General features: G+C 41.0%; 1 protein-coding gene across 1 annotated transcript in view; it reads left to right on the forward strand.

Moving 5' to 3' along the window:
• chrna8 (cholinergic receptor, nicotinic, alpha 8) overlaps positions 1 to 18394 on the forward strand; it is an 85328-nt gene that overhangs the window by 8676 nt on the left and 58258 nt on the right. Inside the window, exon 3 of the mRNA XM_072257189.1 lies at positions 10333 to 10419. Coding sequence (XP_072113290.1) covers positions 10333 to 10419 — 87 coding nt within the window. The remainder of the gene's footprint in view (positions 1 to 10332; positions 10420 to 18394) is intronic.

The following is an 18394-nucleotide window of genomic DNA, read 5'->3' on the forward strand; positions in this document are numbered from 1 at the left end:
TTATCCATACTTTTCCAAGCTGTTGAACCCTCTCCCATTAATGTGTTTAAAGTCTATCCACAGCCCAAGCTCCACAATTTGCCAGGATTCTGGTTCCAGCATGGCTCAAGTGGAAACTGTCCCACCAGAATTGCTCCCCACTTTCCCAAATGCTATTGCCGATGTCTCAAAAATACAAACCCACTTCTCCTACACCAATCTTTGAGCTGTACATCTGAAGTTATTAACTGTATGTGCCAATGTGCATATGGCTTAGGTAACAATCCAGAGATTATTACTTTTTGGTTCTGTGATTTAAGTTAGTGCCAGCTGCTCAAATTCCCTCTGCAGAATACCTTTCTTTGTTTTCCCTACATCATTGGTACCCACATGGACCATGAAAACTGGATCTTTCCCTTCCCACTGTCAATCCCTCTGCAGGTCAGATAAGATGTCTGGAACCCAGGCACCTGGCAGACATCACAGCCCTTGGGACTCTTGATTCTTGCAACAGAGAATCGTGTCTATTCCCCTGTCTATACTATCCCATATCACAACTTCATTTCTCTTCTTTCCTTCCCACTCCCACCCCCCCCCCACTTGATTTCTTGTTGGAACCAGAGTTTGGTAGCTCATCTTTCCTACAACCCCGACTCTCATCCTCTCAGGGAGCAACAATCTCAAATCTGTTGGGCAAGCCCAAAGGCTGAGACTCCCCTGGCATTACCTCTTGATCCTCCTACCTGCCTTGCTTGCGGTTCACACTCTTAGTCCTGGACACATAACAAATTTGAAGTAGTTACACTTATGGGAGTGATTGCCTCCTGATACAGGGTCCGATTAATTTTCTAGTTCCCTGAGGGATCATAGTGTTTGAAGTCTAGATTCCAGATCATCAATTCTGAGCCTGAATTCTTCGAACAACCAACACTTGCTGCAGATATGGTCACCAGGAACCACAGTGGGGTCCACCTTCTCCCACATCATGCAGCTACAACACATCACCTGATTCTGCATCCCTTTTTATTTTATTTATTATTAATTGGCATCTTTTTAACTAGCCGCTATATTAAAAAAAACATACCTGTCTTACCTGCTATTCACCTGTGCCTGCATGCTGAAGCATCTCAAGTCAAAGCCTCTGATCTTAATCTCCTCCACTGGCTCGCTCACACAATGCCTGATCCAAAATAGCCTCCACCTCTTCTCACCAAAGACTCAGTGCACTCCAATGATGTCAGCTCCCCCAGCGACCGCTGCTCGTAAATCTCACTTCTTTTTATTGGCCTAAGTGTAACTCTCACATGCAAGAAGACCTGGTGTTCTTTGATATTTCTCACTCTCAGCCGTCCCTCCACCCAAACTCTTACTTCCATCTCCATCTCTCCCAATTCTCTTTACCCCACTTTTTCACACACTCCTGCTCTTCACTCCTTCCCCTCTCACCATCTTCCTTTCTCCTCAGCAAATGTAACAGCAGTATGTCACACCTGAGGGAGGGCACAGCTCAGTAACCAGTAACCCATTTCCTTCAGTGTCCCCATAGGCTGGGCACTGACAGGTTGTTGCTAAGGCACTGTCTAATAAAAGCTACCTGAAGAATCCTGAATACATTCAACACTGATATTTTACGGCAATATTTCATTTGACACAATGTTTCTGGGCAAGTTGGTAAAAAAATGTAGAATAAGTATTGGTTTCTTCAGCAGTCATTGATGTCTGTCTGAACAATTGAGGAAAAGGGGGTTTGAAGACCTAGTGCTCAACCAGGACACAAAACTCATGACCTAGTGGGTAGTAATGAACCCTGATTATCTGTATGTTGCAGAGATCAGAGCAACTTATGTCAGATACCTCTGAGCACTGGAAAGATATCTCTCCAAAATGTCTCCCCAAAATTCTGCAAATTCACCAGAAGGAAAAGCAAACCAATGTCAGTGCGCATTCTCGGGCCAACATCCCCAATTTTGAGATGCTTCAAATACACTGCTAGGCTTTTCCACCAGGATCTCCCAAACCCTCAAATTCTAACCCCGAAATGTACAAGGAGGCAGACACAGAGTAAGAACAACATCTGCATACTCCCTCCAAGCCACAGACCCTGACTTGGAAATCTGTCACTGATCCTTCATTTCAGATGAGTTTAAATCCTGAAACTCCCTCCCAAACTTTGGTGTGGAACTACCATCACCAGAAGGAATACAGTGGGTGATATAAATGACATCATTATCTCCTCAAGGGCAAATGGAAATGGGAAATAATTTCAAACTTTACAGCCGTGAGCACAACTCGTAAATAAAAATATTGAACTTAAGAAATAGAAGCAGAGTAGGCCATTCAGCCCCTTGTTTGTGATCCACCATACTTTAAATTCTTTAACCTCGGCTGTCTTGTGGTAACTCTGTCGTCCCATGAATCCCTTAACATCCAAATATTATCCATCACTGAAAATGTCCCATCATGGCAGACAAGGAAATCAAATTCAATTAATTAAGTTAGTAATTATGATTTTCATACAAAACCTTTCTCTTAACTATCTTTATTCAAAATGATTTCTATATAACTCTAAACCTACAACACAAGGGTTGACTCATAAATGCCCCCAAAAATAGTTCACTAAGCTACTCACTTCAAGGACAGTTCCAAATGTGCAATAGATACTGAAAATGCCAGTGATATTGTTGAGGTAGATCGGGTAACTAAAATAATCCCTTTCTTTTTTGTGTAATCATTCTATGCATAAATATCACACTGAGCCTCACAAAAGTACAGTGCTTTGGACAGAAGTTCCTACAGCATTGCCATTTTTGTTGTATAATATCAGCACAATGTGAATACAGCTTTTAACAGAGTTATGAAATGGAATTACATTATCAGATGAAGTTTGTAAATACCCAATACTGTAGCATAATGTGTACCAAAGGCAATTATTTCATACATTGATGAATAGTATTTTAGTTCACTCTGAGGTTTGACTGGATGTCATTTGAAATAAAGTCCAGTTGAGTTTGACTATTCAAATGAGAAATTAGTTATTGCATTTAATTTTCCATTTAATATCAAAATTGTTAAATTTCTGTGGCAAATTTATGGAAAATAATGTGCAAATTCAGCAGTTTTTTTCTAATAAGGGAAAGATGCTGTTTGAGTGAAGCAAATCAATAAGAAGGGTCTGGAGATTTAGAATGTGAAATGGAATTTTTACTTTGCTAAACACACTCAGTTTTCACATTAGTATTGCTTAGCATTGTTACTACTCGATTTTTAGCCAGACTTCTCTTCTTGAAGAAATCATATACATTGAAAAACATGAAAATATCGTTCAATAGATGAGGTCAGACAAATTCCTCATCTGTAATTTTGCTGTTATTTTCCATCACAATGTCAGCATGTTCATTCTGCCAGTCACATGGTCATTCAGTATCCATGTGCGAGAACAATCGATAATATCATCACAATGTTACATGCTCAGCAGTACAGCTTTTCCAGAGTAAGAGTCACAATCAGTTTTATAGTAAATAGTTTTGTTTAATTAAATGAAACATACACATTAAAAATATATCGGTTCAAAAAAGTTTAATTTGCAATTACACAGCTTTCACCTTCTTAGCTCTTGAAAGGGAAAAGCTACATCTTAATTTTTCTGAAATATTACTACATAAAATATCAGAAGTAGTGTTACATTTGTTCAGGCAGCAGACACCAGATGAGAAGTTAATGAGCTCATCAGCTTCTCCAGGGACATGCACTCATTGCAAATATTTCATTTTCAAATCACCTGATTGTAGTACATATTATCAATAAAAATTGCCCAGTCTGATCTATCTCTAAAGTGCTAAAGTAAAAAAGAACACTGTTTAAGAATTCCTATACAGTCCTATGCTTGAATGTGTCACAAAAGATATCTGTGTTTGAATGACTTGCCTGAGATATCTGATATACTGCATTCAAATCTGCCCTATTTCATTTGTAAAATCTTAGGCTGGAGGGTGAACATCAGCCTTCAAGCACTGTATTTGAGCAGAGGAACAAATGTCTTCAAGGAGAAGAGACAATTGGAGGCAAGGAATGAGAGAATCTCCGATGGTTCTTCAAATCCTTTGAATATTGCAGTCATATGCACAATAATGTGGAGAATAACATATGTGGAAGTGAAAATTTAAGGCATCTGTTAGTCTTGTGAGACCATGGATCTGCACCTGGAAAGTCTTCACTCTCCAGGGTGCAGGCCTGGGCAAGGTTGTATGAAAGACTGGCAGTTGCCCATGCTGCAAGTCTCCCCTCTCCACGACACCGATGTTGTCCAAGGGAAGGGCAAGGGCCGATACAGCTTGACACTAGTGTTGTCGCAGAGCACTGTGTGGTTAAGTGTCTTGCTCAAGGACACAACACACTGTGCCTCAGCTGGGGCTCGAACTCACGACCTTCAGGTCGCTAGTCGAATGCCTTAACCACTTGGCCATGTGCCCACGCGGAAGTGAACTATCGTACCTAATTTAGCAGTCCGATATGTTATCTCAGGTGCCCATTTTTGCATGGTATAATCTTCAAAGTTTAAAGTAAATTCATTATTAAAGTACATATATGTCACCATATAAGCCCTGTGATTCATTTTCTTGCGGGCGTACACAGTAAATCAAAGAACTATAATAGAATCAATGAAAGACCACACACAATAGGACGGACAGACAACTAATGTGCACAAGACAACAAGCTGTGCAAACGTACGTTGTTTAATGGGGAATTACAGGCTACAGATTGCAGAGATTAATTCAGAACAGAATTATTTGGAAAGTTTTGTAAACAGCCTGCAACATGTTGTGGTTCATCGGTGCCAATGTGCAATTTTAATATATGATGAATTGCTGAAGAGGATTGAACAGGCACAAGTTTGTATGCATATGATAGTTTTTAAAGTTGTAATTTATTACCCTATTTTATTCTGTTCCAGGTACAGAAACAATGGAGGATTTAGCCATAGGGCTATTGGAATAACATTAGTGAACTTACATTTGCTACCTTTTAACCATGATATGGTTATAGATCTATGAAATATTGGTTGATGACAACCTGTACATCTTCTGCTTCCATAGACAATTGATGCAAAACCCTGAGATAAAGATTATCAGATCCTGGTGATCAGCTTTCATTCTCATTAATTCCTCACTACCGGGGTTTTTGTTGAAGCTGATTTCTTTAAACACCTCATTTACCTTAGCCCAGTTATTTTCCACCATTCCTTGAGGTTTTGTGTCTATGATTTTATGAAAACAAATAAAAAATATTTGATAAATATTCTTACCATTGCCTTGCTCCTCCAAATACAACAACTAAAAGCCATTATCTAAGCAAAAGCAGAATAAGAACAAATGGATCATTATTTTACATTGAAATGCAAAATTAGTGCTGTTCTTAACACTTTTGCAAACCTTTCCTGCTAATCCATTCTGTATTAAACTTGGATATTCGCAAATACATGTTTGCTGTCCTGCCACGGATTCCACTATTTCCTGATTTAGCAGTACTAAAGAGGATCTAGTGCTTTCCCAGCGGATGTGACGAGAAACTTCTTCTCAGGCATCCTGTGGGTACTGTACCTGGCTGCACACACACAAAATGCTGGCAGGACTGATGAAGGATTTTGTCCCGAAATGTCGACAATACTCTTTTCCATAGATGCTGCCTGGCTGGCTGAGTTGCTCCAGCATTTTGTGTGTGTTGCTTGGATTTCCAGCATCCTCAGATTTTCTCGTCTTTGTGACTATACCTGGCTGGAAACCCAAGAAGAGTTTACTAGCAGTATCTGTGTTTTAGTTTTCCTTTTACTGTCATTTCAGAAAGCCTAGCTCAGAAGTAATAACTTTCTATAACTGCATTCTGTCTTTCCAGCTCATTGCACTTGGTTAATGTGGCAAATCAAATTTGATGTATGTTGTCAATGTACATTGATATCCTTGCAAAATTGCACAAGGCTACAGAGTGTCTCAAGAGAAAGTGAGATTGTACTCCTTGGACCAGAAGAAGGTCAATTGGTTTTAAAATGATGATGGCTGGTAATAAACAGGGAGAGCGGTTGGAAACCATTTCCAGCACCAGAGGTAACCAATTTGAATTAATTGCCAAAACAAACAGGTAGGAAATGACAAAAGAATGATGCAGCAGGGTTTCACCTGTTTTGCTCCATCTCAATATGTAAAGAAAGAAAATTCAGGGCTATTTTTTAATACAGAGCAGACACATAGGGGCACCACCAACTGTGCAGGTTACATTGGAATTGAACAATAAATTCTGGCCTTGCTAGCAGTGCCCTCATCCCAAAACAGAATAAATACCTGAAGAGAGAAAATTGCAAGGATGTACAGAGATCAGGGAGATTGAACTAACTCTATTCCTGTTCAATTATTTTCTGGTTGTGTTGAATCAGCATATAGGAGGGAGATTGAAAATGTGGCTGACTGGTGCAGAACAACAACCTTTTACTCAATGTCAGCAAGACTAAGCAACTGTTTATTAACTTCAGGAGAAGGAAACCAAAGGTCCATGAGCCAGTTCTCATCAGAGAATCAGAGGCAGAAAGGATCAGGAAATTTAAATTCTTTGGTGTTGTTATTTCAGAGTATCTGTCCTGGGCCCAGCACATAACTGCAGTTACAAAGAAAGCAAAGCAGCACCTCTACTTCTTTCAGAGTTTACAAAGTTTCAGCATGACATCTAATACTTTGACAAACTTCTATAGATGTATAGTGGAGAGTGTATTGACTGGCTGCATCATAGCCTGGTATGGAAACACCAATGCTCTTGAGCAGAAAATCCTATGAAAAGTAATGAACATGGAGTCCAGTCCAGTCCATCATGGGTAAACCCCTCCCCACCATTGAACAAATCTGCATGAAACATTGTCACCAGAATGCATCCTCCTTCATCAGAAACTCCCATTACCCTGGACATGCTCCCTTCTCACTACTGCCATCAGGAAGAAGGTAACAGGAACCTTAGGGCTCACACCACCATTTTCAGGAACAGTAATTATCCCCCAAACTTCAGGCTCTTCAACAAAGGGGATAATTGTTATGGTTTTTATTCCATGGATTTATTAAGTATGCCCACAAGAAAATAAATCTCAGTGTTGTATATGGTGACATACATGTGCTTTGATAATAAATTGACTTTGAACATTGGTTCTACGTTTACAGCACCAGACACATTAATAAATTTAAGGATTAAATTATCTATGATTCTCTTTTTGGCCCCTGAGACTCTCTTGCCATTTAATAAGATTAGAACTTCACTGAACAGGAACAAGTCATTCAAAGATTCTAAATACATTTATTATCAAAGAATGTATAGATTATACAACTTTGAGGTTTGTTTGCTTACAGGTAGCCACAAAGCAAGAAACCTGAAAGAGCCCAAATTAAAGAATAAAAAATAAAAGACCAACACCTGATGTGCAAGTGAAAGAAAAAAAACACTAATCATGTAAACAATTGAAGTGAACATTCCAAACCCTCTGCCAATGCTGGTGAGGCACTGTGTGAACTTTACAGTTGCATCAGTGATTTTCAAACCAAGCACCCTAAAGGTATCTTCATTATCGCAGGTGATTTTAACCATGTAAACCTAAAAATAGTTCAGCCTAAATTCATAGCATGTTGATTTTGCTAGTATAGGTGAACATACACGAGGCTTGGTTTACACTGACATAACAGGAGCCTATAAAGCAGACCCTTGACCCCACATTGGACTCTCGGATCACTTACCTGTAATGTTAATTCCAGCATACAAACCAGTGATCAAATGGGTCAAACCAGTTCTAAAGATGGCGAAATCCTAGCCTGAGGGTGAAATCTCTGCACTGCAGGACTGCTTTGATAAAAATCAAACTGGAGAATGTTCCGGGAGACTACTACCTATGGTAACTGTGTTAAATTTGAGTATTATGTGGATTCTGTGACCAGCTACATGGAGAAGTGTACTGAGGATGTTACCATCATGAACCACATCCGGGTGAGGGCAAATCAGAAGCCATGACTCACTGCAGAGGTCCGTGCCCGGCTGAGGGATCCTGATCAGGGGATGTGACAGCTTTCAGGGAAGCAACAACTGTGCTTTCCCGGTCCACCAGCAAGGCCAAAATGGGAGTGTTCTCAGAGAAGTTACAGCCACTTCTGTGATATAAGAGACACAAGGCACATGTGGTAAGGAATTCAGAGGATTACAGACTGTGAGTCTATCCTGCGCGTCAGTGACCACGGTGCTTCACTCCCTGAGAGGCTGAATGTCTTCTATGTCCAGTTTGATGAACAAAACAAAGGGCTGGTGAGGAAGGCATCACTCCCCACAGGGGAGCAGACATTCCATCTGTCTGAAGCTGAGGTGAAGAAGACCCTAGCTGGAGTCAACCCATTCAGGGCTCAATAATATACCAGGACGGGTTCTAAAAGGCTGCACAGCTCTGCTGTTGGAGGTACTGAGAGATAAATTCAACATCTCCTGCAACAATCCATTGTCCCCTTGGTTTTCAAGGTGGCAACCATGATTCCAGTGCCAAGGAAGGCATCAGTAAGCTGCCTAAGTGACTATCATCTGGTGGCATTAAGATCAACCATTATGAAATGCTTTGAGTAGCTGGGTCATGGAGCACTTTAAAGCCTTTCTCCCAGCTTCATTTGACTTTTCCAGTTTGAACAATCCACTGATGATGCAATAGCCTCTGCTTTCCACTCGGTCCTGTACCACCTGGAAAATGGGGTCTCATAGGCCAGACTGCTGTTTACAGACTTCAGTCTGGCATTCAACACCATCATACCCCAGAAACGGGTAGGGAAGCTGCCCTCGCCTGGTCTCAACACCTTCCTCGGCAATTGGATATTGGACTTCTTAACAGGAAGGCCACAGTCAGTCCGTGTGGGCAGCAACATCTCTCGTCCCATTATGCTAAGCACTGGCACTCCCCAAGGCTGTGTGCTCAGCCCGCTATTGTTCACACTGCTGACGTGTGACTGTGTTGTAGGATCCAGCTCAAGCTGCGTCATCAAGTTTGCGGATGATATATGTATAATCTCAGCCCTGATCTCCTGGTCCTCCATATCCTTTTCCTTGGCAAATACTGAAGCGAATACTTAAGTGCCTCACTCACATTTTCTACATCCAAGCAAATGATCCTTGAGTGGTCGCACCTTCTCCCTAGTTATTCTTTTGCTCTTGATGTATGTATAGAATGCCTTGGAATTCTCCTTAATCCTACTTGCCAAGGGCTTGTCATGGCCCCTCCTGGTTTTCCTAATTCCCTTCCCTGCAATCGCACTGTTTCCTCAGCACTACCTACCCCTCCACCTATCTTTGTTTCATCTGTAAACTTTGCCACAAAGCCATCAATTCCATTATCCAAATCATTGACAAACAATGTAAAAAGTAGCAGTCCCAATACTGACTCCTGAGGAACACCATGCACCACTGGCAATCAACCAGAAAAGGCCCCTTTTATTCTCACTCGCTGCCTCCTGCCTGTCAGCCATTCCTCTATCCATGCCAGTTTATTTTCTGTATTTTATCTTGTTGAGCAGCCTCATGTGTGGCACCCTATTAAATGCTTTCACAAAATCTAAATAAATGACATCCACTGCCTCTCCTTTGTCTACCCTGCTTGTTACTTCCCCAATGAACTCTAACAGATTTGCCAGACAAGATTTCTCTTTGCAGAAACCATGCTGACTTTGACTTATTTTATTATTAGTCTCCAAGTATTTCAAAACCTCATTCTTAATAATAGACTCCGACAATTTCCCAACCACTGAGGTTAGGGTAACTGACCTATAATTTCCTTTCTTTTGCCTTCCTCCCTTCTTAAAGAGTGAACTGAGTGTACCTTGAACTGAGTCTTAGACATCTCTCCATTTGCACACTGATTCTAGGTTTTCTATTTTAATAGTCAATCTAGAGCTAAGGATTTATACTGAATCTGTTGGGAGTATAAATGCAGTTCCAGGATTAGTATAATAAATTCATCTACGAGCATTGAAATGGCATTATGTTGGTGAGACAAAGCCTGTGTTGTATCATCTGGTGGAGAATTGGGCGAACTTGTTCCACCAGAGTCAGGCCAACAACAGTCCAGAAATACCACAAAAAACATATGTAATCTGTAAGTACTGATGCTCTATGCCCCCTTGAAGAGTCCTCAGTAACCATTGACCCTGGTAGAATTGGCACAAAAGGAGCATCAAGGAAGTTTTTATTTCAGGTAGTTTCAAGGTAGTTCTTATTTCAAGCAGATAGTATTTGTGCAAGTTTTAGACTCTACTGTAAAACTTTGAAACCCTGTGTTACTCCACCTCCTTTTATCTCTTACAGGAATCACTGTGCTGTTGTCTCTAACTGTATTCATGCTGCTAGTGGCTGAGATAATGCCAGCAACATCTGACTCAGTCCCATTGATTGGTAAGTGTGCCGTCACTCATGTCATATGGCATTTGTCAATTTGATTGAATGCTAGTTGTGAATTGTGAGTGCTCTACCGTCACCAATATTGTGTAAAATGTAGGTAGTCCCTCTATATAATTTTTGGGTGAATAATATGTGAGCAAGAAATTTCTAGGCTTTTTAACCCATATTAATTTATTTGACCAGAATCACTGTCTCTCGAAGCTAGTGTTCTTCCAGCAAGTTTGCCTGCACTTAAGCATCTGACTTAGCTGTAAAAAAAAATCATCAAAATAAGCAGTAGAAGATTAAAATAGGCAACATCCGCAATCTGAGGATGGATTAGAAATTTAATTGCTATTGAAAGAATTCCACAGATCTATGTAAAACAAATGGTCCTAATAAGCATGTATTAACCATTTTCCTCACATTTCTCTAGAATGTCGTGTGTGTGTGTGTGTGTGTGTGTGTGTGTGTGTGTGTGCGTGTGTGTGCGCGCGCGTGTTGTGTTTGTGAGAGGAAGCAACTAGCAGAGCAAAAGGAGAGGTAGAGAAGTGCAGAATCAGGTTTAATATCAATGGCATATGTTGTGAAATTTGTTAACCTTACGGCGGCAGTAAAATGAAATACATGATAGATATAGAGAACACAATCTGAATTACAGTAAGTATATACCATGTTTATTGAATAGTTGTTAAAATAAGTAGTGAAAAAAAAACGAAAATAAAATGTAATGAGGTCGTGTTCATGGGTCCATTCAGAAATCGGATGGCAAAGGGGAAGAAGTTGTTTCTGAATCACTGAGTGTGCGCCTTCAGGCTTCTGTACCTCCTTCCCAACAGTAACAATGTGAAGAGGGCATGTCCAGGGTGGTGGGGATCCTTAATGATGGATGCTGCATCCCTAAGGCATCACTCCTTGAAGTTGTCTTGAAGATGTCATGGGAATTTGGCATTTTAACCTCTGATAAGAAAGCATAATTCTTTTGTAACATGCAAAATAGAAATATGTACATAGTTCAGGCTGTGTGAAAGGAATTTATGATATATGGATTAATTAAACATACACAGAAAATGGAAAAACAGAAATGGGAAAAGGCCACTTGGTGTTTGAGCTATCATCATTCAGTGAGAGCGCGGCTGATGATTCAGCCTTAGAATCAGTCATAGAGCAAGAATATAGGCCTTTCCGACCACTGAGTCTGCACAGGCCATCAGCACAGATTTACACTAATCTTATGCTAATATCGTTATATTTTCCATTTAGTCCCATCAACTCCCACAGATTTTACGAGCCATTGATGCACTAGAGGCAATTCAATTTATATCAGCCTACCAAACCACATTTTTGGGATATGGGACAGAAGTGGAGCTGTGAGGCAACATGTCTAACATCCACATCACCATGCTGTCCATCCCTCTCATTACACCTCCGCATGCCTCTGCCTTCTTCAGCTAGAACAAAAAAAAATCTGGCTTTTCATTAAACCTGTTCAGTGTCTTGGCTTCTACCTCCTCAGTGGTAGCAAATCCCACAATTTTACTATCTTTTGACTGAAGAGGTTTCTCCTCCTCTAGTTTCCAAATTTCTTTCCCTATATCCAGAAATTGTGATCACAGTTCTAGACTTCACAAACCAAGGGAAATGGCTTGTCAAACTCCATTGGAGACTGAAGTTTCCATGGTAGTATGTTTTTGATAGTTATCTGGTTGATAGGTTAATGTGGGAGGTTAAAAAGAGAAAATATTATAAAGTGACTATGTAAAAGCTGCCAAACACAGAGCTAATGGAAATGCCCAACAGGTCCAACCACGGTAGAGCAGGGAGAAAAACGGACCCAAGATGACAGCTGGATAGCCTTCAGCGGAACTGGCCAGTTTTAACATAATCAGTGAAAGTGAGTTACTTAAAGTTACTAAGTTCAACATTGAGTACCAAAGGCTACCCAGATAGAAGATGTAGAGAAAGAGGACACAAACAAGAAGAACACACAAGAAAATAGGAGTGTGTTTAGGTTACCAGGCCTGCTGAGCCTATCCTGCCCTTCAGTATGACCTATGCTGGCCTCAACAATTCTTCTGAGGCAGTTCCCCACAACCCTAAACAAAGGAACTGAAAGCTGTGAAATGCAAAGCTCCGTGAATTGCCAGCTAGGTCAGGCTATGCTACAGTCCCTTCAGATCATCTTGATGTGCTTTCCAAAGTTCGAAGATTTAAGATACAAATTACATTTATTATCAAAGTATGTTTGCAGTATACAACCTTGAGATTCGTCTTCCCACAGATAGCCATGAAACCAAAAAGTTGTTAAATCACTTTCAATTGATAAATCACTTCTTCAAGCATAATAAATTTCATGATGAGAGAAATGTGGCAGACAGCCATAAAGGGCAGTGTGATCCTAACTGAATGGTGTGATTGGTGACATTTATCAAAGGGTGGATATAGCTGACACTAGAGTTAACAATACATTCCCTCTGCACTTCAAAATAATTTCACAGGATCACAGGAGAGTTCACGTCCACCTGAGGTGGCAGATGGCATCCATATGAAGAATACCGTCTAGAATCATACCACCAATAACAAATTACTCTATTCATAATTTACTAGAGTCCTTGCCTTGATTTCTGACTCAAATTTTTATCTTGGGATTTAAAACCACAAGTTTTGGATTTAGACTCACAAGAGCTAACAGTTGACACAGAGTTGTCACTATGATTTACAGGATAGAGATTTTTTAATTAATAAAATTACATAAAAGACTCAGTGTGAAAACTTGGTATCTGTTTAAAATTTATATTATGCATGCAGGCTCCCCAGTCAGATAAAACTAACAGTGAATTTGAAGGAAGCTCCCTGGAATTGAAGATGAAAGGGGAAAGCAGCAGAAGACAATTTTATCAAACACAGTTAAAATGCAGTTTATGAGTCTTTGCAGAATATTGAGAGATTGTCAGACATAATCAAATCCTTCTACCATTGTGGTTTTTGGGTTAGCATCAGCTTTTAATTGAATTCAATTTTAACCCAATTATGTTGATCAAGGCAATAATAGCTTGCATTTGTGTTGTGCCTTCAATGTGCCAAAATAACCCAAAGCATTTCACAAGAGCGGCTTCAACCGGTATTTGACAATGGACAATTGGTCAAATTGGAAAAGAACAAGGTAGGGAAGCAATGAAGATCTGAGTGGGATCTCCATCATCTGGGTCCATCAAATGAAGATGCAACCACCAACGGTAGTGCATGAAGAGCAAGGAAGGAAATGGTGTGAAATTGTGCAGAAGTATTGGAGGTTTATGAGGCTGAAGAAGCTCACAGCAATGAGGCCATTGAGTATTTGAGAACTAGGAGAAGAATTTGAGGTAGTATTGCTTCAGGAGCTGGTTTAGGTCAAGGTCACAATGATAATGTGTGTGCATGACTTTGCATGAGTCAGGACATGAACAGCAGAGGTTTTACTGAACTATTTTCTTTATATTCTTATAAAACACAGTAGATAAAATGGTTGGGGATTGTGCAGAGTTATCTCCAGCATTTATAGCTTCACTGTGAACATTAAAGCAATGTGCTGGTACTTTTACATTCATTGAACATGAAAGTTCTAAATGCTCACTGGGCTAGACTAAACAAGTTTCAGCGAAGGAGCATGCACACTGCTCAGAACACTTCATCAAACCATTAGCAAGGGTTTGCTTGTGCCTTCTGACTATAAAATGATGTCACATTCAATTTTCATCTTCGGTTCAGCTGTTGCACGGTCATTCAAGCACTTGAAACACATTTCTGAAATTTATGCAGAACTGCCTGCAACATATTCCCCAGGCACATAAAGTTATGACAATCAAAATATAGCCTTGTGCACTTCAGACTGACCCAATTCCACAGGCATTATTCATTTTATCTGATCTAAGGCATGTTCTGCTGCACAACTGGTATGTTTCAAACAATAAGCTTTAGAGAGCTGGGACTTTCTGCAGGAAGAAGTTTGCAAATCTCGAAGAATAACTACATGAGCAAAACCTTCACATTTGGAATAATCCATCTTTGATGGCTTTAGTATTCACTTTGGTTAAGAATAAGCATAACTTTGTAGACTTTGCTGTTGTGAGAGCCCACATAGATTACCAATCCAATGTTGTGAGAGCCCACATAGATTACCAATCCAATGTCTAGATAAATGACCATGGTGCAAAGTGATTAGATTAGATTAGGTTATCACTATTTACATTAAGCGAATTCCTTCTTCACTTTGAGCTCACAATGAAAACAATAAAAATGGCAAAAATAAATACAACAGTAAACACATTGTTAGCCAGAAAATAGCAGAATGGTGTAAATATTGTAGAACAATCTGAAATGGTGCAGAAAGAATACCGAAGTGACAATAGCAGAATAACAGAGAGATAGAACTAAGAACACAGCAACATAATTGGAAAGGAGGGGGTGAAATAGGTGGTAGATTCAGAAGCCTTATCACAGTGGGGAAGAAACTGTTCTTAAGTCTAAACATCTGGATTTTCAAGCTCCTGTTTCTTCTCCCAGGGTGGCAAGTGTCCTATGTGATATTATTAGCTTTCCTGAAGCAAAGCACCATGAAGCAGTTACTCATGGAAAGTAAGTGCTAGATTTAAAAAGCAAACAGTATTACGTTTCTCCTTCTTTCTTTATTAGCGCCAATCTAGAGTTTTTGAGAATGGATCCCAGGTCATAGGTGTGCTCTTCATGAAAGATATAAGAGATCTGGGAGACCTCCAGTCTCCCTGTTTGCCACATCTGCGTGAAGTACAACCAGCCGCAGTTCCTTACAGACCATGAGAGGGAGCTAGAGCTGGATGACTGTAGTTCATAGAGTAGAATGAGGAGGTGATAGATAGGAGTTGCAGGGAGGTAGTCACACCTAAACTGCAGGAGGCAGAAAACTGGGTGACTGTTTGGAGAGGAAAGGAAAATAGGCAGATAGACAGGATTTGTTAGATATGTCCAGGAAGAATTACTGACACAATATATGGAAAGGCCAACTGGAAGAGAGGCTATTCTGGATCTGGGACTAGGCAACGAACCTAGTCAGGTGACAGGTCTCTCCGTGGATGAGATTTTGGAGACAACGACCATTGTTCCCTGACCTTTAACATAGTCTTGGATAGCAATAGGAACAGATAATAAGGGATCATATTTAATTAGAGGAGGATGAATTATGATACAGTGAGGCAGGATCTTGGGAGCATAAACTGGGAACAGATGTATTCAGGGAAATGTACAACAGAAATGTGGAGATTGTTTAGGGAAAACTTGTATGAAGTTCTGGATAGGGTTGCCTCAGTGAGCCAGAGAAAGGATGTTAGGGTGAAGAAATCATGGTGAACAAGAGATGTGGAATATCTAGTCAAAAGGACGAAAGAAGCATTCTTAAAGTTTAGGAAGAAAGTATCAGACAGGGCTCTAGAAAGTTACAAGGTAGCGAGTAAGGAGCTTAAGAAGGGTATTTAGGAGAGCTGGAAGGGAGCATGAGAAGGCCTTGGTGAGTAGGATTAATGAAAACCACAAGGCATTCTACATCTACTGTATGTGAAGAGCAGGAAGGTGTCTAGAGTGAGGGTAGGACTAATTGGTGATAAAAGAGGGAATGACTGGAGTCAAAGGAAATAGGAGAAGTCCTTAATGAATAGGTTGTTTCAGGAATATTGTTGGAGTACAGGTAAGAAGATTTCAGGTGTTAGAGGGACTTCAGGGCTATCCGAGGCCGCCCGTTGGTCAGAGTCAACCATGGATGTTGCATATCAGCTGCCTACATGAAATGCAAGCCAGGGCGGTACTATGTGGAGATCAAGCTGCTGCGGATGCAACAGGCTGCCCCTCTGCACGCAGCTGATGAATCCAAAGGAATGGCAGAGACCGATACAGTTTGACACCAGCAGTATCACAGGAGTTGTCAGTCATCTTTGAACTCAACATTGAACTGCTTTAGGGACTCCAGCTCTGGATTTTTCCTTGGGGTTTGCTCCCAAAGTCTTCCCCATGGTGACCACAAGGCAGCGGAGGTTTGAGATCAGAGTTCTCCTTCACCTAGGTGAGCTGGCAAGCTCCATCTGCCTGAAGTGACTGGTTTAAAGGCACCAGTAACCCAGCTTTGCCTCTTCTGTCAGCAAAAACTAGTCTGCCAGGCTTAGTAGCTAAACCACACGTGAAGGCCGGGAGTTGGACTGGTTGTCAGAGGCTAGTTGAGGCACAAGCCATTGGGAGCATTTAATAGATAGTGGGAGCTTATGCCCACTACTTCCCCCAGCTATGACAAATTAAGGAATGGCCTTCAGGGATAGGAAGACTATGATAAGAAGACCGTGGGTCTTGTGACATGGTCAAAGGTCCAGTAGGGAAATTGCTGTTAACGTGACCATGTTTGGTGAGCACAAGTGGGGAGATCACAGATCTAGTTGTGAGTATGATGGGGGCAAAAGGACGATAGAATCGTGGAGCTTAGGAACGTAGTCGAAGGTCCAGTGTCAAGGTTATGAATATTGCAGTACAGGTTATTTGTAGTTCTCAAGGGAATTGCTGACCACAGTTAGGAAGATTAGAGGCCTTGAGAATGTTGTTAGGAAAAAGAAAAGCTACAGGGCACATGACCGGGGTGTTGGGTAGGAAGGTCCTAGGCCTCATAAGTATTTTTGCCAGCCCTGGGAAGTTTAGAAATCAAGCCATTTAGGAATCTGCGATGAGATCATTGGACGTGGGTTTGCACTGAGTTTGGGCGTGAGGCGGGTAAGTTCAGGAATTAAAGTACAGTTATTTATAGTAATACTTCCCAATTTCATGAAAGTGGTCCTTCAGTTTCCAGGGAGGGAATCAGAACTGATAATTAACATCCAAGTGCCATTGAAAATGGAGCAGAGATCACAAGTGGGAGATAAGCCCCAACATGACTAGATTGGGCAAAAGACTTGAATAAAGGGCAACCTTTGTTTACCATTCACCAAGCAGAATTGTAATCATGCACCACAGTGAAGCTTCAGTTCCCAAAAGACAGATCCGTCTAAATTTACCACCAATGCCTTTCAAACAGCATTCCTCTTTGAGGAGAGGCTGTATGTTGTATTTTTGAATCAGACAGTACAGGTGAATGTCTCAATCCCAGACTTCCAGGTAGTGGCTGCCCCGCAGTGAGAAATGCTCTGGATCATCAGGACCACAATGGCCTCTTCCTATCTCTAACATCATCCCAACATCTTTAAGCAGAGTACCCACAGTGAAGGTGGGACCAAAGGAATTTTCCCTGTGAAATACAATAGGTGGCTGTAGATGAATCTTGCTGAGTTTCCTTTGGAACTTCCAATCTCTGGACATTGGCTACAGGTAAAGAGGGAGATGAAAGTAAAGATTTTTTAAAGTCCACAATTGCTGGTATGCATGTTTAACTGGAAAAACAATCCATCAGTGTGGCTTCATCGTGACTGTAGAGGAGGCCATGGACTGACATGTTGGAATGGGAAGTAGAATTAAAATGGGTGACCATTGAGAGATCTCACTTTTTCTGGAGGACGAAGCGTAGGTGCTCGGCAAAGCGGTCTTTCAATCTACATCGAGTCTCACCGATATACAGGAGGCCACACCGGGAGCACCGAATACAGTAAGTGACCCCAACAGACTCACAGGTGAGTTGTCGCCTCACCTGGAAGGACTGTCTGGGGCTCTGAATGGTAGTGAGGGAGGAGATGTTGGGGCAAGTGTAGCACTATTGCACTTGCAAGGAAAAGTACCATGAGAGAGGTCAGTGGGGATGAACGAATGGACGAGGGAGTCATCACGTAGGGAGCGATCCCTGTGGAAAGCAGAAAATGGGGGGCTGGGGAGGGAAAGATGTATTTGTTGGTGGGATCCCATTGGAGATGGCAGAAGTTACATCCACAATTTCCAAATTTTTTAAAATCTAAGTTATCATCATGTATTTTTCTTATCTCAATTGTCTTAAACACTAAAACTGGTTACAGTATTC

The sequence above is a fragment of the Mobula birostris genome, chromosome 5 (assembly GCF_030028105.1).
Source record: "Mobula birostris isolate sMobBir1 chromosome 5, sMobBir1.hap1, whole genome shotgun sequence".
Lineage (NCBI taxonomy): Eukaryota > Metazoa > Chordata > Chondrichthyes > Myliobatiformes > Myliobatidae > Mobula > Mobula birostris.